We start from the raw sequence: 24995 nt of genomic DNA, 5'->3' as shown, positions 1-24995 counted from the left end.
CTTCATTCCAGATTCTACCACTTATTACTAACTTTCTAATTAATCTTCCAAGCACTTTTTTTTTTTTTGGAGATGGAGTCTCGCTCTGCCGCCAGGCTGGACTGCAATGGTTGCAATCTTAGTTTGCTGCAACCTCCACCTCCCAGGTTCAAGCGATTCTCCTGCCTCAGGCTCCCGAGTAGCTGGAACTACAGGTGCCTGCCACCATGCCTGCCTAATTTTTATATTTTTAGTAGAGACAGGGTTTCACCATATTGGCCAGGATGGTCTCGAACTCCTGACCTCGTGATTCACCTGCCTCAGCCTCCCAAAGTGCTGGGATTATAGGCATGAGTCACTGTGCCCAGCTCTTTTTTTTTTTTTTTTTAAATTAAGGCTCAAGATAATTTATTTAGGTAGAGGACCTGAAAGAGACAATCCCCAAGTTAACTTGTAAATGAGATTCTAAGAATTCTTCTGAGTTTTATAAAACTTAAAATTATTTTTTTCTCTTCTTTAAAATTTAAGTTCCAGGATACATGTGCAGAATGTGCAGATTTGTTACATAGGTATACATGTGCCATGGTGGTTTGCTGCACCTATTGACCCATCTTCTAAGTTCCCTTCTCTCACCCCCCACCCCCCAACAGGCCCTGGTGTGTGTTGTTTGCCTCCCGGTGTCCATGCGTTCTCATTGTTCAACTCCCACTTATGAGTGAGAACATGTGATGTTTGGTTTTATATTCCTGTGTTAGTTTGCTGAGGATAATGGTTTCCACCTCCATCCATGTCTCTGCAAAGGACATGATCTTTTTCCTTATTATGGCTGCATAGTATTCCATGGTGTATATGGACCACATTTTCTTTATCCAGTCTATCATTGATGGGCATTTGGGTTGGTTCCATGACTGTGCTATTGTAAATGGTACTGCAATAAACCTACGTGAGCATGTGTCTTGAATGATTTATAATCCTTTAGGTATATATCCAGTAATGGGATTGCTGGGTCAAATGGTATTTCTGGCTTTAGATCCTTGAGGAATCGCCATACTGTCTTCCACAATGGTTCAACTAATTTACATTCCCACCAACAGTGTAAAAGTGTTCCTATTTCTCCACAGCCTCTCCAGCATCTATTGTTTCATGACTTTTTAATAATCTCCATTCTGACTGGTGTGAGATAACATCTCATTTTGGTTTTGACTTGCATTTCTCTAATAATCAGCGATGTTGAGCTTTTTTTCATGTTTCTTGGCCGCATAAATGTCTTCTTTTGAGAAGTGGCTGTTCATATCCTTTGCCCAATTGTGATAGGTTTTTTCCTTATAAATTTGTTTAAGTTATTTGTAGATTCTGGATATTAGACTTTTGTCAGATGGGTAGATTGCAAAAATTTTCTCCCATTTTGTAGGCTGCCTGTTCACTCTGATGATAGTTTATTTGGCTGTGCAGAAGCTCTTCAGTTTAATTAGATCCCATTTGTCAATTTTGGCTTTTGTTGCAATCGCTTTTGGCATTTTCGTCATGAAGTCTTTGTCCATGCCTATGTCCTGAATGGTATTGCCTAGGTTTTCTTCTAGGGTTTTTATGGTTTTGGGTTTCACATTTAAGTCTTTAATCCATCTTGAGTTAATTTTTGTATAAGGAGTAAGGAAGGGGTCTACTTTCAGTTTTCTGCATATGGCCAGCCAGTTTTCCCAGCACCATATATTGAATAGGAGATCCTTTCCCCATTGCTTGTTTTTGTCAGATTAGTTGAAGATCAGATGGTTGTACAAATGTGGTGTTATTTCTGGGGTTTCTGTTCTGTTACAGTGGTCTATATGTTTTGGTACCAGTACCAAAACATGTTTTGGTTACTGTAGCCTTGTGGTAAAGTTTGAAGTCAGGTCATGTGATGCCTCCAGTTTTGTTCTTTTTGCATAGGACTATCTTGGCTCTACAGGGTGTTTTTTTATTCCATATGAAAATTAAAGTAGTTTTTTCTAATTCTGTGAAGAATGTCAATGGTAGTTTGATGGGAATAGGATTATTGAATCTATAAATTACTTTGGTAGTAAGGCCATTTTCACAATATTGATTCTTCCTATCCATGAGCATGGAATGCTTTTCCATTTGCTTGTGTCCTCTCTTATTTCCTTGAGCAGTGGTTTGTAGTTCTCCTTCAAGAGTTCCTTCACATCCCTGTTAGCTGTATTCCAAGGTATTTTATTCTCTTTGTAGCAACTGTGAATGGGAGTTCATTCATGATTTGGTTCTCTGCTTGTCTATTGTTGGTGTAAAGGAATGCTTGTGATTCCTGCCCGTTGATTTTGTATCCTGAGGCTTTGCTGAAGTTGCTTATCAGTTTACGGAGTTTTTGGACTGAGATGATGGGGTTTTCTTCTTCTTCTTTTTTTTTTTTTGAGACGGAGTCTTGCTCTGTCACCAGGCTGGAGTGTAGTGGCGTGATCTCAGCTCAATGCAACCTCTGCCTCCTGGGTTCAAGCGATTCTCCTGCCTTAGCCTCTTGAGTAGCTGGGACTACAAGTGCACATCACCACGCCCAGCTAATTTTTGTATTTTTAGTAGAGACAGGGTTTCACCATGTTGGCCAGGATGGTCTCTGTCTCTTGACCTTGTGATCCACCCACCTCAGCCTCCCAAAGTGCTGGAATTACACACATGAGCCACCGCACCTGGTGATGATGGGGTTTTATCAATATAAAATCATATCATCTGCAAACAGATACAATTTGACTTCCTCTCTTCCTATTTGAATACGCTTTATTTCTTTCTCTTGCCTGCTTGCCCTGACCAGAACTTCCAATACTATATTGAATAGGAGTGTTGAGAGAGGGCATCCTTGTCTTGTGCCGGTTCTCAAAGGGAATGCTTCCAGCTTTTGCCCATTCAATATATTGGCTGTGAGTTTGTCATGAATAGCTATTATTTTGAGATACGTTCCATCAATACCTAGTTTATTGAGAGTTTTTAACATGAAGAGATGTTGAATTTTATCAAAGGTCTTTTCTGCATCTATTGAGATAATCATGTGGTTTTTGTCTTTGGTTCTGTTTATGTGATGGATTATGTTTTTTGATTTGCGAATGTTGAACCAGCCTTGCATCCTGGGAATGAAGCTGACTTGATTGTGGTGGATAAGCTTTTTGATGTGCTGCTGGATTTGGTTTGCCAGTACTTTATTAAGGATTTTCGCAATGATGTTCATCAGGGATATTGGCTTGAAGTTTTCTTTTTTTTGTTGTGTCTCTTCCTGGTTTTGGTGTCAGGATGATGCTAGCTTCATAAAATGAGTTAGGGAGGAATCCCTCTTTTTCTGCTATTTGGAATACTTTCAGAAGGAATGGTACCAGTTCCTCTTTGTACCTCTGGAAAAATTTGGCTGTGAATCAGTGTGGTCCTGGGCTTTTGTTTTGGTTGGCAGACTACAAATTACAGCCTCGGTTTCAAAACTTATTGGTCTATTCAAGGATTCAACTTCTTCCTGGTTTAGTCTTGGGAGGATGTACGTGTCCAGGAGTTCATCAATTTCTTCTAGATTTTCTAGTTTATTTGTGTAGAGGTATCTCTAGTATTCTCTCAGGGTAGTTTGTATTTCTGTGGAGTCAGTGTTGATATCCCCTTTATCATTTCTTATTGTGTCGATTTGATTACTGATTCTTCTCTCTTTTCTTATTAGTATAGCTGGTGGTCTATTTTGTTAATTTTTTCAAAAAACCAGCTCCTGGATTCATTGAATTTTTGCAGGGTTTTTATGTCTCTATCTTTTTCAATTCTGCTCTGATCTTAGTCATTTCTTGTCTTCTGCTAGTTTTTGGATTACTTTGCGCTTGCCTCTCCAGCTCTTTTAATTGTGATGTTAGGGTGTCAATTTGAGATCTTTCTAGCTTCCTGATGTGGGCATTTAGTGCTATAAATTTCCCTCTTAACACTGCTTTATCTGTGTCCCAGATATTCTGTCATGTTGTCTCTTTGTTCTCATTGGTTTCAAATAACTTTTTTTTTTTTTTTGAGACGGAGTCTCACTCTGTCGCCCAGGCTGGAGTGCAGTGGCCGGATCTCAGCTCACTGCAAGCTCCGCCTCCCGGGTTCACGCCATTCTCCTGCCTCAGCCTCCCCAGTAGCTGGGACTACAGGCGCCCGCCACCTCGCCCGGCTAGTTTTTTGTATTTTTTTTTTTTTAGTAGAGATGGGGTTTCACCATGTTAGGCAGGTTGGTCTTGATATCCTGACCTCGTGATCTGCCCGTCTCGGCCTCCCAAAGTGCTAGGATTACAGGCTTGAGCCACCGCGCCCGGCCTCAAAGAACTTCTTGATTTCTGCCTTAACTTCATTTACCCAGGAGTCAATCAGGAGCATGTTATTCAATTTCCATGTAATTGTGTGGTTTTTGAGTGAGTTTCTTAATCCTGAGTTCTAATTTGATTGCATTGTGGTCTGAGAGACTGTTACGATTTCAGTTCTTTTGCATTTGTTGAGGGGCGTTTTACTTCAAACTATGTGGTCGATTTTAGAATAAATGCCATGTGGCACTGAAAAGAATGTATATTCTGTTGATTTGGGGTGGAGAATTCTGTAGATGTCTATAGGTTCACTTGATCCAGAGCTGAGTTCAAGTCCTGAATATCCTTGTTAATTTTCTATCTCATTGATCTAATATTGACAGTGGGGTGTTAAAGTCCCCCACTATTATTGTCTGGGAGTCTAAGTCTCTATGTAAGTCTCTAAGAACTTGTTTTATGAATCTGGGTACTCCTGTATTGGGTGCATATATATTTAGAATAGTTAGCTCTTCTTGTTAAATTGTTCCCTTTACCATTATGTAATGTCCTTGTCTTTTTTGATCTATGTTGGTTTAAAGTCTGTTTTGTCAGTGACTAGGATTGCAATTCTCCTGTTTCCCCGCCCCCCCCCCATTTGCTTGGTAAATTTTCCTCCGTCCCTTTATTTTGAGCCTCTAACAGTAATTTCTCTTTTTTTTTTTTTTTTTTTTTGAGACAGAGTTTTGCTCTTGTTGCCCAGGCTGGAGTGCAACGGCACAATCTCAGTTCACTGCAACCTCCCCCTCCCGGGTTCAAGTGATTCTCCTGCCTCAGCCTCCCGAGTAGCTGAGATTACAGGCATGTGCCACCATGCCTGGCTAATTTTGTATTTTCAGTAGAGATGGGGTTTCTTCATGTTGGTCAGGCTGGTCTCAAACTCCTGACATCAGGTGATCCACCTGCCTTGGGCTCCCAAAGTGCTGGGATTATAGGTGTGAGCCACTGTGCCCGGCCAACAGTAATTTTTCAAAGCTTAGTTTCTTCATCTATAAAATGAAAATGACAGTAATAGCACTGAATTCCTTGGGTTGTTTTCAGTATTAAATCAGAGAATGCATGTAAAATATAGCACAATGCCTGGCATATAGTAAGGATTCAATAAAATAATTAATACTATTGTTATAAATTTTAATTGCAATTTTATGCCATTAAAGTCCACTTACTTCACTAATGACACAAGTTCAGTTCACAATCAAGTTCCATGTCATAATTTTAAAAAATTCTTTATACTCAGGGAAAAGTGTTCATAATTACAAAATATTTTGGAATATTTATAGTAATCATAAAATTTATTAAAATTCTTAGAAAGGTCATTTTGTTATAAAAATCAGAAATTACTAAAAGGAGATAATAATGTGATGAGAATTAGAAATAATTGAAATATTATGCAATCTAAATTGCAAGGTTGATAAAAAACTAAACATTCTTAATTGTTTATATGACCTGATATAGTCAAGGACATCATTAACGTGGAAGCCATCTATAGCTGGTTACATGTTCACGCAAAGCCTATATATCTGCAGGTGAGATAAAAGGAAATATATGACTTCAAAATGTTCATCTTTTCCCATTTTGAAACCTTTATGGGACACTTATAATGTTCTAGTTAAGCATATTCTATAATATAATCTAAATTTTAAAGACTTAATTCATAGGCCGGGCGCGGTGGCTCAAGCCTGTAATCCCAGCACTTTGGGAGGCCGAGACGGGCGGATCACGAGGTGAGGAGATCGAGACCATCCTGGCTAACACGGTGAAACCCCGTCCCTACTAAAAAATACAAAAAAACTAGTCGGGCGAGGTGGCGGGCGCCTGTAGTCCCAGCTCCTGGGGAGGCTGAGGCAGGAGAATGGCGTAATCCTGGAGCTTGCAGTGAGCTGAGATCCGGCCACTGCACTCCAGCCTGGGCGACAGAGCGAGACTCCGTCTCAAAAAAAAAAAAAAAAGACTTAATTCACAATGATGAAGAATTGCTTTTCTTTTAAATCATGATTTTTAAACAGAATCTCTTAGTTTAACTAAAGAAGACTATAAATATATAATTTCTAAACTATGCAATACAAAATCGTATTTAAAACCATGTTGAATTTACCTCTCTTCAGATATATCTAGACATTGATGATTATAACCATTTCTACCTTCAATAATGAATGTCCACACCTTAAATTTACAAATGTATATTCTTTTTATAAATGACAGGAATATGCCAGTCCAAGGGAAAACATAAAGCATGTGTTTCAAAATGACTAAAGGAGCTGCTCAAATGTCTATGGATTATGGGCAATCCTACTGATTAATTTTCTTTGCTGTCTTTTACTTTTGTCTACTTTAAAGTCCATTTAAGCATTCAATGGCTATTGATTAGCTAAAAAACAACACACCTCTAATTCAGTGGTTAGATAATTTACAATTTCCCCCCGGAAACATTAAGAATATTGCTGAGAAGATGTGTTAAAAGACTGCAGTGAACAATGACAGAAATGTGCTGTGTGCATGTATTTATAAACCCCAGTGCCTACTCAACCGAAACTTTTTGGTAAAAGAAAGATATCTGATAATTAAGTATGTCAATCTGATGGAAATGCCACAGAGCAAAAATGCACACTCATTGGATCTGCTTAACAGTCATCTCAATTAGAAACTGAAGAAGGCATTTCTACATGATGTTACCTTCAAAAATAGGTTTTCTGCATAATGTACATGGTCTCTGCCGATTCCCTATGAACTCGAAATCCTATAAACTGGAACAAATCTAAGCTGGAACAAATCAGACTTTCATGTAACAGCTTCAGTTCCAACTTAGGTTAGAAAGAAACTTTTCTCTTACTATATAGCCTGGTCCTAAGTAGAAAGCAAGAAATGGTACTATTTGTTATTTCAGTAAACAAGAAAGGAATTGTGTTTTCCAAGACCGGGCAGGAATGGGGGAGAGATCTTAAGGTGTCATATCCTCTTATTAATCAATTATTTATTCTTAAGATGAGTTCCAAGGCCTAGCCGATCACTAGTTAAAGGGCAGCTAGGTGCCCTTTAGAAAGGTGAAAGAAGCAGGGTATGGGAAATCCCTTTATTTTCTTTTTTATTTTTTTATTGAGACAGAGTCTCATTCTGTCACCCACACTGGAGTGCAGTGGCATAATCTCGGCTCACTGCAACCTCCACCTCCTGGGTTCAAGCAATTCTCCTGCCTCAGCCTCCCAAGTAGCTGGAATATACAGGTATCCACCGCCGTGCCTGGCTAATATTTGTATTTTTAGTAGAGATGGGGTTTCACCATGTTGGTCAGGCTGGTCTTGAACTCCTGACCTCAAGTGATCCACCCACCTCGGCCTCCCAAAGAGCTGGGATTACAGGCGTGAGCCACTGCGCCAGGCCTGGGAAATTCATTTTTAAACACATTTTTCTCTGCCACTTATCAGGGGGAGAAGAAAAGGGCAGTACTAAAGGTCAAAATATAATGTGGCTCTGGTCCTCCCATACAATGCACACCCCAAAAGAGGAATCTAAGAATGCCTTTTTTTTTTTTTTTTTTTTTTTTTTACAATAGTAAAGAAAATAGAGCAATTAGAAATCTGAAAAGGACGATAGGTTAATTCAAAGTATTTTTAAATGACTGAAAAGTAGCTTTGGTTAAAAGGAAACATTCTTCCTTAGTCTATGAAGTTACAATTGCATGGTTTAGTTGGAGGTTATAAAGCACAGTCCCATGTGTTACATTTTAAAGTTACACTAAATTATAAAGTACTTACCCTTAAACTCAAGCCTTTTCATGCCAGACTGTTGCTGTGAGCCCTGTACAAAACATGCTTAATAAGAGTATAATATATAGTTTTCTTAATAAGATGTGAATAATAATCATTAATATGAGATCCAAGAAAAGCCCATAAGAAAGCCAGAAAAATCTTATTAAACTTAACTAACTTAAGAGCATGGAATACTGGAATGAAGTCTACAATCCTCAAGCCAAAACACTCACCAAACACTGATGTTGCTCAGTGAGAATTTTAAGCTGTGGGAGAAGGAGGTCAGGGGTAAAGAGGTTAAAAAACAACAACAACAACAATTTGGAGCTCAGTGTAGAGTTTCACCCCATGCATTAGGGAGAAGCATTTTAACAATCAAACAATACTTCATAAATAAATCTTTACTAGGGATTGCTTTATAATGAAAAAAACCAACCAACCAAAACAAAACAAAGTTCTAGACTAATACCTAAAAAACAAAGACCCAGAATATATAACCTCGTTAGATCCTCATCATGTATAAGTGGAAACAAAGACAGAGTCATTAATCTGATTTCTTTCTAAACTTCTAAAGTGCTGGGGAGAAAATCCGCCACAGTAGTATGCACTGAGATCTGTCACCTTGTTCCTTCCTGTCCAGGGCTAGGGGACTCTTCCTCCATGAAGTACCCTTTCCTCACCCACAACACACTCCATCCCTCAAAGGGAAACTTGCAATGCCAGGTCAAGGAATTTGGGGAAACTGGAAGATTTCTGAGCAGAGGAGTGATATAATGAAAGCAGTGTTTTAGGAAAGAGGAGGTGGGCAGGCCCAAGTGACCACAGACACACAAATAGGGTCCGAAGGAATGAATGTACTAACTGTCCATCCTTGCTTCTTACTAGCACAACAAAATAGTGCTTGGAAACAGTAAATTGCTTACATTCCTATAGAAAGCATTAGGCTTGAATCTCAAAGTATTTGGTAACTATTAGAACCCTGTACCATTCAAATGGGGAAAAGAAACTGATTTCACTAAATTAACTCAGCAAATTCACATAGAATAAAGGTATCAAGTTTGGCCTTGAAGTCTTTCATTTTATTCTGCTTTCTAGATTCAGAAAAATACATATGAACAAAGAAAAGACAAAAGTCTTATTTAGGAACTGAGGGTTCATCCACCAGTTTTATAAGCTACTGACTCCTTTATGGTTACTTCCACTAGATTGGTAAATGTCCTGAAGATGGTTAGAGTTGAGCAAACAGAAAGGTTATTCCCTGACTGACTATCCCTGGGGCACAGTCTCCTGGTCCCTCTCCATCTTCCCCTAAAGTATGGAATATCTCATGTAATTTATTAAATACTGTACTGAAAGTGAAAAACAGAATGGTTGTATAGGTACACACTATCAACACACACAGCTGAAAGCACACTGGGCCTGGGCCCAGGAAAAGATCAAAATTCAAAATCGGAAGTACAGTTTCTACCAAGTGCATATTGCCTCTGCAGCACTGTAATGGCAAAAAATCATAACTCAAACCCTAAGTTGCAGACTATCTGTATTGAATAAATGCTTCAGGCTGGGTGCTGTGGCTCACACCTGTAATCCCAACAATTTGGGAGGTCGAGGCGGGTAGATCACTTGTGGTCAGGAGTTCGAGACCAGCCTGGCCAACACGGTGAAATCCTGTCCTACTAAAACACAAAAATTAGCTGAGCATGGTGGCATGCATCTGTAGTTCCAGCTACTCGAGACGCCGAGGCAGGAGAATTTCATGAACCTGGGAAGCAGAGGTTGCAGTGAGCCAAGATTGTGCCACTGCACTCCAGCCTGGGCAACAGAGCGAGACTGTTTCCAAAAAAAAAAAAAAAAAAAAAGGCTTTACAATGATTACACAGCATTCAGAATTCATTTTATGGGCGCAATCTTCTTGGACTAACTAGAGTGTATCGTGATGCCTTCTCTGGCCCTTCTCCAGACAAAGGGGACTGCTTGCATTCCCCAGCCCCATACCCCACCCCACCACTTATTGCCATGTTCTTGGTGCTTCCAGGCCTCCTGTTCCCATATTTCAGGCAGTTGCACTCTTGTTCATTTATTTTATTTTATTTTTTTATTTTTAGTATAAACAGGGTCTCACTACGTTGCCCAGGCCTAGTCTTGAACTCCTCGGCTCAAGTGATCCTCCTCCCTTGGCCTCTTCAAGTGCTGGGATGACAGGTGTGAGCAGTCTGGCCCGGCCTCTTGTTCATTTTTGAAAAGCCCCTCCCCTCTCCTATGACACTTTCTCTTAGCTCTCCTATGATTCCATCTCCTTCTTTAGGACTCACATAACGCTCTAAACCCTGATTTTGGCATTCAGAGAGTTGGGTTATTTTTGCTGAAATCATCCTTCTCCTTCTAGACTATAAGCTGTTTGATGGCAGTGACCAATCTAACTTCATGAGGCTTTTGCTGTTGCTAAGTTTTGTTAACTTTTTACAGAAAAAGATGTATTTTGAGAATTTTTTTGGTAATCATTCATTCATTCAACAAGTATTTATTGAACCGTGAATGGGTCCCAGGCCTTAGGCTCTATCTCAAACTCCAAAATACCAAGTAATCAGTTGAATATCTGGTTTGTGTTTAAAAAAAAAGAGACAATTTTGTAGAGTCAATTTTGCTGAAAAGAACACAAAATATTACAGCAATCAAAATTGTCCTTTAAATGTTAAGTTCTATAAATTCTTTTAAATTACACATAACAATCCATTTAAGTTTGAAAAGAAGATGCAATAGATCACAAGTGCCTTTTCCCTGGAATTAGACGTGTAACCGATCCATAACAATGATTTTTTTAAGTCTCACTGTTTGCCAAATATTTTACAACCTTTTGAATTTTTTTTTTTTTACCAAAAAGAAAAAACCTAAAGCATTTCTTTTTTTCCCCTTTACTCTCCAGTATCTGCTAAACAACTAGCACTAATATGGAAAGGGGATAAAGAATATATTTGCTTCATTCCAAAATGTTCTATTAGTTAATTTTACGAAATAAAGAAAGCATTGTTTTCTGACGTTCGTTATTAAAGTAAAAGATGACCAAGACTCATATTCTAAAATGTATTACAGAATGTACAATGTATTCCTTGAGGCATAGCACACTCTAAAAATCTGTTCATTTATAATAAAAGAAGAACTCTCTCAAAGAAGTCTTTCTGAAAAATAGGCCTTCACTCCGTCTGACTGCCAAGCTGACTTACTTTGGCAAGCAAGCCTGGAACATTTTAAATTTTATAAACATTATCCCTTTTAAAAAGTTAATTTGACTGCTTTAAGGAATGTCAAAATAAATCCTGGTTTCAGTGAAATCAAAATTAAATCTTACCAGACTTCTTCTAAAATCAAATATCATAATCAGATTATGTAATCAGTATAAAGTGTAAAGGCTCTGAGTTTGGGGGGCTAAAGAGACCCATTTATTCTTCATGACCCCTTTTCCTCCTCCAGAAGGCAAATGAGTGACCATCTTTTCCTATAGATTGATGGTGTGAGGTGTGTCATTTATGAGTAAGAATGAAAAGGAACACATCATGTCTTTATTTAAACCAGGATTCAGTAATAGCTTCATTTCTAAAACAATACCAACAGGATTAAGCACAGCCATGAAACAATACAACAAAACTTAAGAGAAAGTGAAAGGAACAAAAATGGAGAACAGAAGGGAGATTATAATTTGGTACCAGACACTGTGTTAAGTGCAAGATAACTACTGTTACTCCCATTTTACAGAGATGCTCTTACTACTTAATGTTGTACAATGAGGAAAGAATTCAGAAAAGAAAAATAAATTATAATGTAGCAACAATGATTGCTTCTAGAGACTAGCTATACTTCTCTATCCTGGCGAAAAACTACATTTTTACATTTATATTTTAGATCTACTTACAAAATGCCCGGCAACTATAAACTAAATAAGATGATAGTTTTTGACTCAAAGATATGCAGTAGCTTTTGTGGAATGTAATTGTGGCCTCTAGAAGATTCTGAAGGATATTGCCTACTTGTTACACAATTTTTGCTAATATAGGGCTTTTAATCCTTCAGATTTTTTTTTTTTTAGACGGAGTCTCACTGTGTCACTGGGCTGGAGTGCAGTGGCGCGATACCAGCTCACTGCAACCACTGCCCCGATTCAAGTGATTCTCCTGCCTTCCCAAGTAGCTGGGATTACAGGTATGCGCCACCACGCCCAGCTAATTTTTGTATTTTTAGTAGAGATGGGGTTTCACCATGTTGGCCAGGATGGTCTCAATCTCTTGACCTTGTAATCTGCCCACTTCGGCCTCCTAAAGTGCTGGGATTACAGACTTGAGCCACTGCACCTGGCTGTCCTTCAGGTTTTTGAAGGGATTTTTTTTTTTTTGTCATTTCTTTGTTATTTAGTAAACAAAACACAAGCAAATACTAAGTAGAATTATGTCAACAACAACAAAGTATTCACTGTCAAATACTGCTGTTATTCTGTATCATATAAGTTTCATTTGCTGCCGTGGACTTTGAAAAGGGATCTCAGCTGTTTTAACAGAGCCAAGGAAGGTAGTCCTGTTCAATAAAACTCTCTGCAATGATGGTAATATTCTCCATCTGTGCTGTCCAAAATGTTAGCTACTAGCCACATGTGGCTACTAAGTACTGAAAATGTGACCAGTGCCAAATTTTTAATTTTATTGGCTTTATTGAAAAACCAATGGTTTATTGAAAAGCAAATGTCTAAAGAATGCAGTTTAGCTATTCCTTCTTGCAAAAGACACTTGTCCAGCAGTTCTAGAGAGGTAATAATTTATATAAAAAATAAAGAGAAACGATTGTTTCACTATTAGTAATCTTTCAATGGTAAGAGAGGAAAAGAGGGGAATATGAATTTGTAAAACTGTATAGTCTAGTTATCTTTTTGTATTAATACATAATAAAACTTGCCTGTGCCTCTGTAAAAGCACTGGTATTTAACTTCTGTGGTCCAGAGAATACAACAGCTATTCTGTAAACACTTACCAATCAAAGATGACAATCTACCTATGGTCACCTTATGCTAAAATCTAAGTGTCTTATCTTGTCCACTTCTACATCTTTGAAGTCAGGAACCAGACTTTGCCTTTTCCACCTGTCTCCAGCACCTAATGCTTATTAAATACTCATTAAGCACTTGTTGAATAACTAACTCAGAATTTCTCCACTCATTGCTGCAACATCTTAGAGAAGCATTTGAATGGACTCTGGGTGATCTGGGTAAAGCAGAGACTGTGGGATCTGTGTCAATGGGCAGGTTCATGCCACAATGTTGATGAAGTGTTCAAAGTGATTTCTGGCTCAATTTTTCTGGCTAACAAAATAATACAATCACCAGGGCTAAGGAAAGGGGAAAGGGTGGGTCACCATAGGCTATGTGCGGTGAAGTAAGACACTTTGGGAAATGATGCTCAGAGCTGTAGTTCTACCCCTGGATGTCATGATACAGCACATGCCAAGAAACAAGAATTCTGGTGGTAGAATACTTGTCTTTTTAATATAACAAGAGAATTCTCATTTCTTACTTTTTTTTCGTTTTAAAAGAGGCCCCTTCACAGAAAATAACAAATGTCCTAAGGGGAAACAAAAAGAAAACCTCTGAGAAAAGTGAGTCAGAAATCAGAAAATTATTAAAGAAATGAAGAAAGGAAATGTAAGTTACAAAAATTATACAGTCATAACATATGGGGGTGGCAGGGACAATATTTAGTTAACCTTAAGGGGCTAAGCTAGTCCCAGGGTTCCTCAGTCCCCTCTATGCCAAGCATTCTTAACTCCATATAGCTCTAATTCCTCTAGTGAGTCACTTGAAACATTCAAAATGGCCATCTGTCTATGAAATCACCTTAGGTAAATAAAAATGCATTTGGCAGGTACCCAAAAATATCACAGGTTCCCTATCATGATAATGAGTCTGTAGCATTGCCAAGTATCATTTATGGAGTCCTCCGTTACAATCAAGAATATTTCTTTGCAACACCAAATTAAAAGGTAAGTATAGTTTAGATTAGAACTCTAGTGTGCTATTTTTGGATGCAGAACCCCTTATTAATTGTGCAATAATACCATTACTCTTTCACTTTAATACAGCAATAAGAAGATCCCAAATGAATAACTCAAAACTTGCTTCAACCAGCACACGTGGAATGTAACTGGCTTTTGAGAGGCATTTTCCAGCTCTCTGGAGGATAAAGAGCAGATCATCAAATGGACTGTTCAGGAGGTAGACTGGGGACACCCACAATGACCCTCCGCTCCCACAATCTTGTTCTCTTTACCTTTCTTACATGTTTTAGTCCCAGCTACTCAGGAGGCTGAGGCAGGAGAATGGCATGAACCAGGAGGCAGAGCTTGCAGTGAGCAGAGATCAGGCCACTGGACTCTAGCCTGGGTGACAGAGCGAGACTCTGTCTCAAAAAATAAATACATAAATATATAATAAATATATATTAAATAAATATATATATATATTTTAAAGCTTTTGCTTTTGAAAGCTTTCCCTTCACAACTTTCCTCCACTTTCCATGTTTTGCCTCCTCAAGTCCCTTCATTAATTTCTAGTCATCTTTCAAGGGCCATTCATGTTCTGCTCTTCTTAGACCGTCCCTAACCTCAATAACCTACAGGGATCCTTCCAGGGGATCCTTCCCACCTCTCAACTCTTAGAGTTGTTTATTGTTTCTATTGCAAGCGAAATATCTTCTTCTTATTATTCTACTTATTTTATATTTTAACTCCCCAGGTGACTCCAAAGACAATCAGCTAGGTATAGGACTTGTTAAAAATAAATAAAATAAAATCTTTTAAAATAAAATCTATTTAAGCTACTTAATATTTGGCAATAATTAAAACAGACATATTAAATGTGATCCTTGCAATAGTCTTTATTTTATTTTAATTTTTTTTGAGAGTCTCCCTCCATCACCCAGGCTGGAGCGTAGTGGTGTGATCCTGGCTCACTGTAACCTCCACCTCCCGGGTTCAAGTAATTCTCCTGCCTCAGCCTCCTAAGTAACTGGGACTACAGGTGCTCGCCACCACCCTGGGCTAATTTTTGTAGTTTTAGCAGAGACGGGGTTTCACCATTGCTGGCCAGGCTGGTCTCGAACTCCTGACCTCAAGTGATTGGCCCGCCTCAGCCTCCCAAAGTGCTGGGATTATAAGCTGGAGCCACCACACCTGGCCTTAATTTTATTAATCAAAAGACTAAAAAAGAATTTAAAAAACCACAGATGGTTGATATAATGAATCTTTTAGAAAGATTTATTGGAGTTTAAAGAATCAAAAGGGGATGAAAGAGAGTCTACTATACAAAAGGTGGTAAGCAGTAAATGGTCTAGACTAAAATTATATTTTCTATCTGATTCTTTAAAACATTCTCTATGGCTTAAGTGCTTTATAAACAAACAAACAAAAAAAACCTTCAAAAAACACTTTCAAATACAAACAGGTGGGCCCATTTGTGGTACAGGTGCAAATAGCAATAAAAATTGATAGCACTTAGGATCTTCCATCACCATACAATTTTACTCTAAGGCAGTCAATGTTTAAGATATCCTTTAAAGTAATGTGAAGTCATAAATACATCTTAAACATTAATTGAATAATATTTCATTAAGTACTTACTTGATGTTATCAATTTAAAAAGAACTTGAAAATTACATAGCAATAAACCACAATAAAGAAAGCTAAAAAGGCTTGAAGTTTCTGGTAGAGATCAACCTCTAGAACCTTTGTTACAGTAAGTTCCTGAAAGAGTTGTGTAGAATAATGAAAGGCAGTAAAGCATTGTACAGCATCCTCATTTTCAGAATTCCATACCAAGAACATCCTGTGCAGACTTTCCCAAACTGCCCTGTTCTCCCATACATAGCAGCTCTATCCAAGAACACATTTGCTTCTGCGGATATTTTATTGGTTGGGGAAAGGACGAGACAGCACCTCACTCAGTGCCTTGCCCATAGCACAATTCTGCAAATATAATACCTGCTGGCCTGAGTCAAAGTGCTTCAGTGTTCATTCTAAGATAAACCCCACCAGTATTGCTCTCAGTGCATTGTCATGTATTACCCAGCAACCTCATTCTTTCAAAGAAGCTCAGGGGACATCACTCTTTCACTGTTACTGTTACTCTGTAGTCCTCTCTGGAAGCTCAATGTCTCAGCTCTGTTTACTTAGTCCCCTTCTTCTGTCTTCCCCCATTTTAGTGAATGGAATTACCATCTACCCAACCAGTTGCTCAAGCCAGGACACTGAAAATCAGTTGTGATTCTTCCTCCCTTTGCCCCTCCGATATCCAATTATCCACCAAATCTAGTAGATTCCACCTCCTAAATCTCTCTAGAATGAATTTATTTATAAATCATGGTTCAAGTTATCACATTTCTCACTTGAACTACTGCAGCAAGCCTTCTAGTGTTCTTCCTATCTACAATGGTCCTGATCCAATGCAATTTGCTCTCCACAACGCAAATGATGAAGTTTTCTAAAATGTTTCTTACTGTGTGTGTGGTTTTCTTTTTTTTTTGTTTTGTTTTGCTTTAAAATTTATAATCTCACATCAATTAGGATGCCTATTCTTAAAAAAAAAAAAAAAAACAGATAAAATAACAAATGTTGGCAAGGATCTGGAAACATTGGAACTTTTTGCACTGCTGGTGTAAAATGGTGCAGCCACTATGGAAAACAGTTTCTCAAAAAGCTAAAAACAGAATTACCATATGCTCCAGCAATTCCACTTCTGGTCTGAGCATATACCCCAAAGAATTGAAAGCAGGGACTTGAACAGAACCCAAGTTCATAGCAGCATTATTCACAATAGCCACAACACCCAAAAGATGGAAGTGTCCATCAATGAACTGATACAATGTAATATGTAATTGATAAAATGCTATAATGTAATATATAAATATGCAATGGAATATTATTCAGCCTTAAAAAGAGAGGAAATCATGACGCATGCTACAACATGAATGAACCTTGAAGACACTATGCGGAGTAAAATAAGCCAAACAAAAAAAGGCAAGTACTGTAGGATTCGACTAATTTGAGGTATCTAGAGAAGTCAAATTCATGGAGACAAAAAGTAGAATGGTGGTTGCCAGGGGCAGGTCGATTTATAATTTAGTGAGTATGGAATTTCAGTTTGAGAAGATGAAATAGTTCTGCACAAAGGTAGTAGTGATGGGTGTACAACAATGTGAATGTACTTAATGTCACTAAACTGTATACTTAAAAATGATTAAAATATTAAATTTTCTGTTATGTATATCTCACCACAATAAAAAAATCACAAACACACACAGATCTACAATGGGTCCTCCTTAGCCTCAGGATGAAGTCTGGAGATTGCCTTAATGTGGTTTACAATGCCTTTCAGGATTTAGTCCTAGTATACCTCTCCTCTTGCTACCATTCTCTCTTCCACTAGGGTCCAGCCATATTGACCTATGCTGGAGCTGAGCACACACCACCTTGTAAAAGTATTTGCATAAACTGTTCCCTCTACCTAAAAGACAAGCCTCTTCAGTTCTCTCTCCATCTGTAACTTTTCTTCATCTTCAGCCCTGTGTATTCCTTCTTGATAGTACTTACCACAATACTGTAGCTGCCTATTTGCTTTACTGTCTCCCTTCCTACTAAAGAATGTCTCAACTTGTTTGGAATTACATCCTCGGTGCCACATTGCAGATTATATAACTAATGTAGAAAATAGCAAAGTAATCATTGAGGCACAATAAAATATATAATATACACAAATGGACATATACTATTCCTCTGCAGGCATCTTTAAAATATTTTATGTCTATTACAAACAAATAACAGAAAGCTCAAATTCTTGAGATACAATTCTAAATATAAACAATTTCCCTCATACTAATCTACTTTCTTCTACAACTTTTTTTGACGGACAATTGTGGCAATTTTTAAGTCAGCGTTTTTCAAATTAAGTATGAGAGTGTTTTTATTTCTCTCATAACTTTTAAAATGTAAACATTATATAGCTCAGTCACAGCCTTTACTTCTAAGCAACTTCTCCGTGGGTCTCAATTTCCTTTTAAATAACATACTTTTTTTCCAGAAAGCAGTTAGCTTTTCATCATTCTTTCTCTTTAGATAACATACAAAGACAAATCCTATACGGACAAGTCTGTGGACCCAGTGGTCATACACAGTCGTCCACCATGATTGCAAAAGCCCCGGTTCTAACAATGACTCCACAACCAAGGGTAGTGACAAGCTCAGCCACCTGCCTATCAGTTTGTTTTTTAATGCCATTCTATTTAAAGTGTACACAGGGATCTCATTGCTTTTGAATTAGGTCACTGAGAAATGCTAAGTCAAAATCCTGAAACTCCTGGCACAACCTTCCATATTGAAAGGATTGGTTATTTGTCCACAGTTTTACTATGTTGTGATTTCTTTAAAGGAGGTGTCAGCTTCAAAATGCAGAAATATCTTATTTCATACTTTGCAACCATATAATTTATTATGTGAAACATCAATATTTATGATAATTTAAAAATCAACTGTTCACACAGTTTGATTCAAAATGGAAAGAGTCTAAAACTAGTCATGTAGCACAACGTTGTCATGACAAATCTTCTAAGAAATGACTTTGGTAAATGTGAATTCTTATCATAGCCTATAACTAAAAGACTCTCAAATCCAATATAGAAAGTGTATTCAGAAACTGCAGAAACATGCTGTGAAGGACTCTCCTCTTTTCCCCTCCCCACTCTTTCTTTCTGCTTTATTACCACATTTCCCTTCCTCTCTTTAAAAAGAGTGTAACCAGATAATCTCAACAATGTTCAAAACCTGATAAAGGTCAAAAGTATTTATCTCTTAATCCCTTTTTGGATCTGACTTTTTTCCCCTTTTTTTTTGCAGATACAGAGTCTTGCTGTGTTGCCCAGGCTGGCACTGAAGTCCTGGGCTCAAGCAATTTTCCCACCTTACAGAATCTTACAGGGATTCTGTAATTCCTGCAGCCGTGAGCTGCAGCACTCAGCCCTGACTCTTTAATCAAAAGTGAATTTGCTACATGCATACAATGGATTACTACTCAACAATAAATGGAAAAACAAATACATACAATAATTAGATGAAACTCAAAAACATTATGCTGAGCAAAAATTGCCAAATATGAAAGAGTACATACTGTATGATTCCACTTATATGAAGTTCTACAAGCAGGCAAAACAAATCTATAGTAATAGAACTCAGCAGTGATTGCTTCTGGTGAAGACAGAGGTAATAACTGAGAAGGGGCACGAAGGAACTTACCTTCTGGGGTGACAAAAATGTTCTATATCAGACCAAAATGTGGGTTACACTTTTGTACACATTTGTCAACACTGTTCAAACTGAATAATATCTGTACATTTCCCTGTGTGTAAATTATACCCTAATTTTAAAGAGAATGCTCTTTTTCTAGCTAATTAAACTTTTTTTATCACTTAAAAATATGAAATAATACTAGGTCTTTACAAAGTACTTAGTATTTTATAAAATATATTATCATTGCTAACCTATGCTGAATGCAACTTAACTTACTCATGGAAAAAATAGCTGAAAATCATATATATGAGAAACTATGGGCTGAGGTGGAAATAAGCACGGACAATGATATTGATTTTTCTAATACTTTTCAATCTACCAGATCTAAAAATGCTTTACAAAAAAATATTTTTTAAAGTCCCATGCTACAATTTACAGGTTTCATCTGCTATGAAGGCAATTGCTACTTTCATTTGATCTCAGCGTACTACACAGTCACCAAAACACATGAATAGAAATTGTCGAGTACAGTCATAAGGCAGCATAAGGAAGCAAGGTTTTGTGTGTGTGTGTGTGTGTTTTTTTCCTAGGAGATGGAGTTTCACTCTTGTTGCACAGGCTGGAGTGCAATGGCATGATTTCGGCTCACCACAGTCTCCACCTCCCAGGTTCATGTGATTCTCCTGCCTCAACCTCCCGAGTAGCTGAGATTACAGGCATGCACCACCACGCCCGGCTAATTTTTTGTATTTTTAGCAGAGATGGGGTTTCTCCATGTTCGTCAGGCTGGTCTCAAATTCCCAAGCTCAGGTGATCCGCCGGCCTCGGCCTCCCAAAGTGCTGGGATTACAGGCGTGAGCCACGGCACCTGGCCAGCGAGGAGTTTTTTTACTTCTTTTTCATAAATGCTCACCACTATCAATAACAGCAAATAAAGGATGGCTGCTTAGGTAGTCTCATCATAAATATGCTTCCCATGTACAATAACAGAAACTGCTAACAATAAAACTTTTTGTTGAATTTTATAACAAGGTCTAGCAGAAATTCCTAACCAGTTTGCAGACAGGGAAAGGGGAAGGGAGGATTTGACTAAGAAGTGAGTGGATACAATAGATATATTGTATTATTTGCGTTTTTCCTGGCTTCACACAATCCACAGAATATGCATTTTCATAAGTTTTCTTTCTGTGCCACATTTTTCTCCTCCCCTTTCAGGAAAATAAACACAAGTTGTCATAGTTCATGTGGAATTAGTTGAATGCTAAAAGCAAAACTTTCAGACCACTTACCTTATGTTGGCTATGTGCTGTTGCACAGGCTGATGCTGAAAATGGTCAGGCCACGGATGATGCAGGCAGAAGGATGGAGAGGGCTGAAGACAGCACGTAGTCTGATACACAGGTGAATGATTTGGACAAAGAGATGCAGAATACTCGGAGTGTGGCTGCATGCAACACGAGGCCAAAGCAGAGGGTGCTGCAGGGCTAGCCTCAGGATGGCACTCTTGGTGACTGCTATGACTAGTCAAAGGGTGATGGTATGGGCAAGGATGGCAGCATTGGGGTAACATCTGAGGCGTTCTTTGGTTGTCTAAAGGCAGAAAGGATGATTTAACTGTGCCATTAAGTTGCAGGCATCCATTTGGACTCACTTTTGTTCTTGTTGCTTCTTTGGGTGTGAGCTGCTGGGCTGCATGGTCTCCATCAGAGGGGGTAAGGGGACTCGGGTTAGCAGCACTGGTTGTGATGCTGCTGTTGCTCAGAACCACAAAATCATTGTTTCCATTGCTCATAGCCATGCTCCAATTTCTTGACCCTAAGAAAGAAAATCACATAAAATCACCCAGTTATAGTCAGGCAGGCAAATATGTAGGGAAGACAAGTATGATATTTAAAAACAGCTCTTTGAAAATGAGGGTTCTTGCAGAGTTTAAGACAGTGGTGGAAATTCAGCAGCATCTGTGATGGAACCAGCCAACACAGTGGCACTCCTCTTCTTTCCACCAGCTATTTTATGCACCTTAAGAACCCTCTTCTGTTCCCACTGATCACTTTCCTCCTGCCCACTTCTTCTTTCAGTGCCTTTTTTCTCACCTCATCCTAGATGCACAAGTGATCAGTTAAGAACTAGACCATTTTGCATATGAGAGAGGAGAGGATACAAATAGCATCCTTCAGCTTTTCAACAATATCATGCTTGGCTTGTATGTTCTGATCTAGGAGTGATGGACAAAATGAAGGGCCACTCTGAGGGTAATTAGTTGTACAAGGTTAAAATAATTTGAATAATCTTAAGAATGTTTTATATCTTAGAAAAATCTCAAGAATATATGACTTTTCCTTTTAGTCATTCAAGTCTGAGGATAATAAATTAAAACCAGTTAGGAAAGCTAAGAATTCTAGCAACCAAAATATCAGATGCAAAATTCTATATAATATACTACAGGTAACAATGCTTGCACATGAGAAAAATAATACTATGGGTGGGATTTGCTTCAAATGATTTTTTCTTACTTTTTTTTCCTTCCACCAAAGGGTTCAGGCCTTCAGTATAAAGGAAGATCCTTAGATGCTCAAATTACCAGCAGCAAGTGTGTCCAATCAGCAAACGGAAAAACAGACAATCTCCCTATCCCTTTGCCCACTACACCTGCCCTCTGAGCAACACACACACAAAATCTGGGAATTCACAGTAAAAAAAAAAAAAAAAAAAAAGTCATCAAATGCTATTAGTCTATTCAACATACACATGAAAGCCAACAACAACAAAAAAGAAAACTGTAATTTGGCTCACTAACCCTTCTAGCATGCCATTCTCTAAGTAGACAAAACGGCTTGTGGGGGGATCTCTCTCCAGTCCTTCCCCACCTCTGGCAGACACACAGGTAACCAGAAGAAATCCTCTTTTTCAGTCTGAGTACATCATAATCTCACTGGCAAACCTGGATCTCCCATGAGGATTCCTGTGTACATTTTCACCCAGTATGTAAACTGCTCAGCAGGGGCGTTTGTGAGCAGAGCATGCCCATACTAGGATGTAAATTTAGCATATTTACCTTTCACACAAAATTCCTCAAACACACCCTACCCCACATACACAAATTCAGTTAAATAAACATCATGCAGTAGGAATTTCTTCATAAACTGCTTAGTGGGAAGACAAAGCATTTAAAAACATCAATATATATATAAAATCAATTAGATATTACTTCCCTCATTTAGTCTTACATCACTTTTGAAAATGGCTTGCCAATCCCAAGCTTCCTTTTATAATGACCATTGAGAGGGATTCTGAACTGTAGTAAATACAGTTGCTCTCTCCTTCATTAAATCACTTTCCAATGTATCCAATGTTAAACAAACATCCACTGTAAAGCATTCAAATCATATACCCAACACAGAGTAATAGTAGTTAAATGTATTATGTAAACTAGCAGGAGGTAGGGTAGATATACTGACTGGCAAGAGCACTAATCTGATCCAGGAGGCGAGAACTCATCTCATCGTTTTCTGAATGTGCCATCTCAGCAAAATCTGCTCATTTACGCTTCAGTTTACTGAAGAATATAACCTCCCTTTTGTTATTAACAAAAGAAAAAGCCATATGCAAAGGTTATGAAGATAACAAAACATAAATTAAAGGACCTTTAAAGAAGCACTGGACTTTTCTTAAAAAGCTAATTGAAATGTAAGATGTTTAATTGTGTGTTAGATAATGTAGGAAACAATCACTAGATGAGATCAATGCAATTATTTCCCAGAATTAGAAACTCTCATTGTACAAGCACTCCATTCAAAGAAATCACTGAAGGCACATGCTTTTCTCCAACCTCCACCTGTACCTCAGTTAAACTAAAACAGCTGATGGGATCTGCCGGGCTAACTGGGAAAGTCAACAATTCCTCCTGCCCTTTCTATCAGGAGGGTTGAAGGAAGGAATACTTCTAATTTGTTGGTTTGTTTTTACCATCCCAGGTTAGTTAATATATTATTTCAAATAGTCTACTTTTTCCTAGGTATTTAATTCAATCAATTCTACTGATTCTAATCACAGACACTGGGTAAATTATGCTAGTGAGAAGCATCTAATAACAACAAATGACTTAAAAGTTTGAAGGTGCAACTGGCTGATAGGGTTTGGATCTGTGTCCTGCCCAAATCTCATGTCGAACTGTAATCCCCAGTGTTGAAGGTGGGGCAGAGTGGGAGGTGTTTGGATTATGGGGCTAGATTTCCCTCTGTGCGGTTCTCGTGAGATCTAGTCGTTTAAAAATATGGTACACACGTCCCCCTCAACTTTCTCCTTCTCTGACCAGCTTCCCCTTACCTTCTGCCATGATTTTGAGTTTCCTAAGGCCTCCCCAGAAGCTAAGCTGGTGCTGCCACATTTCCTGTACAGCCTGCAGAATTGTGAGCCAATTAAACCTCTTTCCTTTATAAATTACCCAGTCTCAGGTTAATTTTTTTCTTTTCTTTTTTTTTTTTTCTGAGACAGAGTCTTACTCTGTCGCCCAGACTGGAGTGCACTGGTGCGATCTCGGCTCACTCCAAACACCGCCTCCTGGGTTCATACCTTTCTCCTGCCTCAGTCTCCCAAGTAGCTGGGACTACAGGCGCCAGCCATCATGCCCAGCTAATTTTTTTTATTTTTTAGTAGAGACGGGGTTTCACCATGTTAGCCAGGATGGTCTCAATCTCCTGACCTCATGATCCGCCCGCCTCGGCCTCTGGAAGTGCTGGGATTACAGGCGTGAGCCACCGCAGCCGGCCTTTTTAAATTTTTTTTTTTTTTTTTTTTTTGGAGACAGGGTCTGGATCTGTTGCCCAGAGTGTAGTGAAGTGGTGTAATCTTGGCTTACTCACTGCAACCTCCGCATCCCGGGTTCAAGTGATTCTCCCACCTCAGCCTCCTGAGTAGCTGAGACCACAGGTGTGTGCCACCACACCCAGCTAATTTTTGTATTTTTTGGTAGAGACAGGGTTTCACCATGTTGGCCAGGCTGGTCTGAAACTTCTGACCTTAGGTGATCTGCCCACCTCGACCTCCCAAAGTGCTGGGATTACAGGCGTGAGTCACTGTGCTCAGCCCAGGTATTTCTTTATGGTAGTGCAAGAACTGAATACATTGGGCTTCAGACAGAATCCCATCAACCTCTAACTCCCTTCAAAGAACCCTGAAATGCCCCCTAGACCTTTCTCAATCTTCATGTTGCCCTATCTTCTAATTAAATCTGCTTATCCTCAGAAAAAAAAAAAAAATAGTTTTCTTTGTAACCAGAATCACAACTATCATTCTCTTTTAAATTTATTACAAATGTATCATTTTGTAGTTACACAAGAGTTAAATAGATTCTTATATGCCAGCCAGGGACCTAATCATCATTTATAACATTTTTTTCCCACATGGTAAAATGCAGTTCAAATGCCAAATAACTGACTTACAAATGAATTTTTGGAACACAACCTATTTTGTAACTTGGGAGACTTCTTGTAATGAAGTAGGAACTAGTAAAGAACAATTTGAACTCTGGCTTGTATTTGAAGCAAGTCACATGAGTGTTCTCTGATTCCATTTCTTTAATCATAACATGGGACCAATCAATTTGACCTCATAAATAAGTAAAAACTACAGGTAAAAA

At 38.4% G+C, this 24995-nt stretch overlaps 1 protein-coding gene across 5 annotated transcripts in view; it reads right to left on the bottom strand.

Annotated features, from left to right (window-relative positions):
* The window catches only part of DISP1 (dispatched RND transporter family member 1), a 206707-nt gene that overhangs the window by 40199 nt on the left and 141513 nt on the right, over positions 1-24995 (bottom strand). For all 5 annotated transcript variants that reach the window (XM_033195281.1, XM_033195279.1, XM_033195283.1 and 2 more), the window contains one exon: positions 20647-21172. In XM_033195281.1, the coding sequence (XP_033051172.1) occupies positions 20647-21155 (509 nt within the window). In that variant the 5' untranslated portion in view covers positions 21156-21172. The remainder of the gene's footprint in view (positions 1-20646; positions 21173-24995) is intronic.

Source organism: Trachypithecus francoisi, unplaced genomic scaffold, assembly GCF_009764315.1.
Source record: "Trachypithecus francoisi isolate TF-2019V2 unplaced genomic scaffold, Tfra_2.0 Lachesis_group5, whole genome shotgun sequence".
Classification (NCBI taxonomy): domain Eukaryota; kingdom Metazoa; phylum Chordata; class Mammalia; order Primates; family Cercopithecidae; genus Trachypithecus; species Trachypithecus francoisi.
This window is presented reverse-complemented; position numbering and strand designations above follow the sequence as displayed.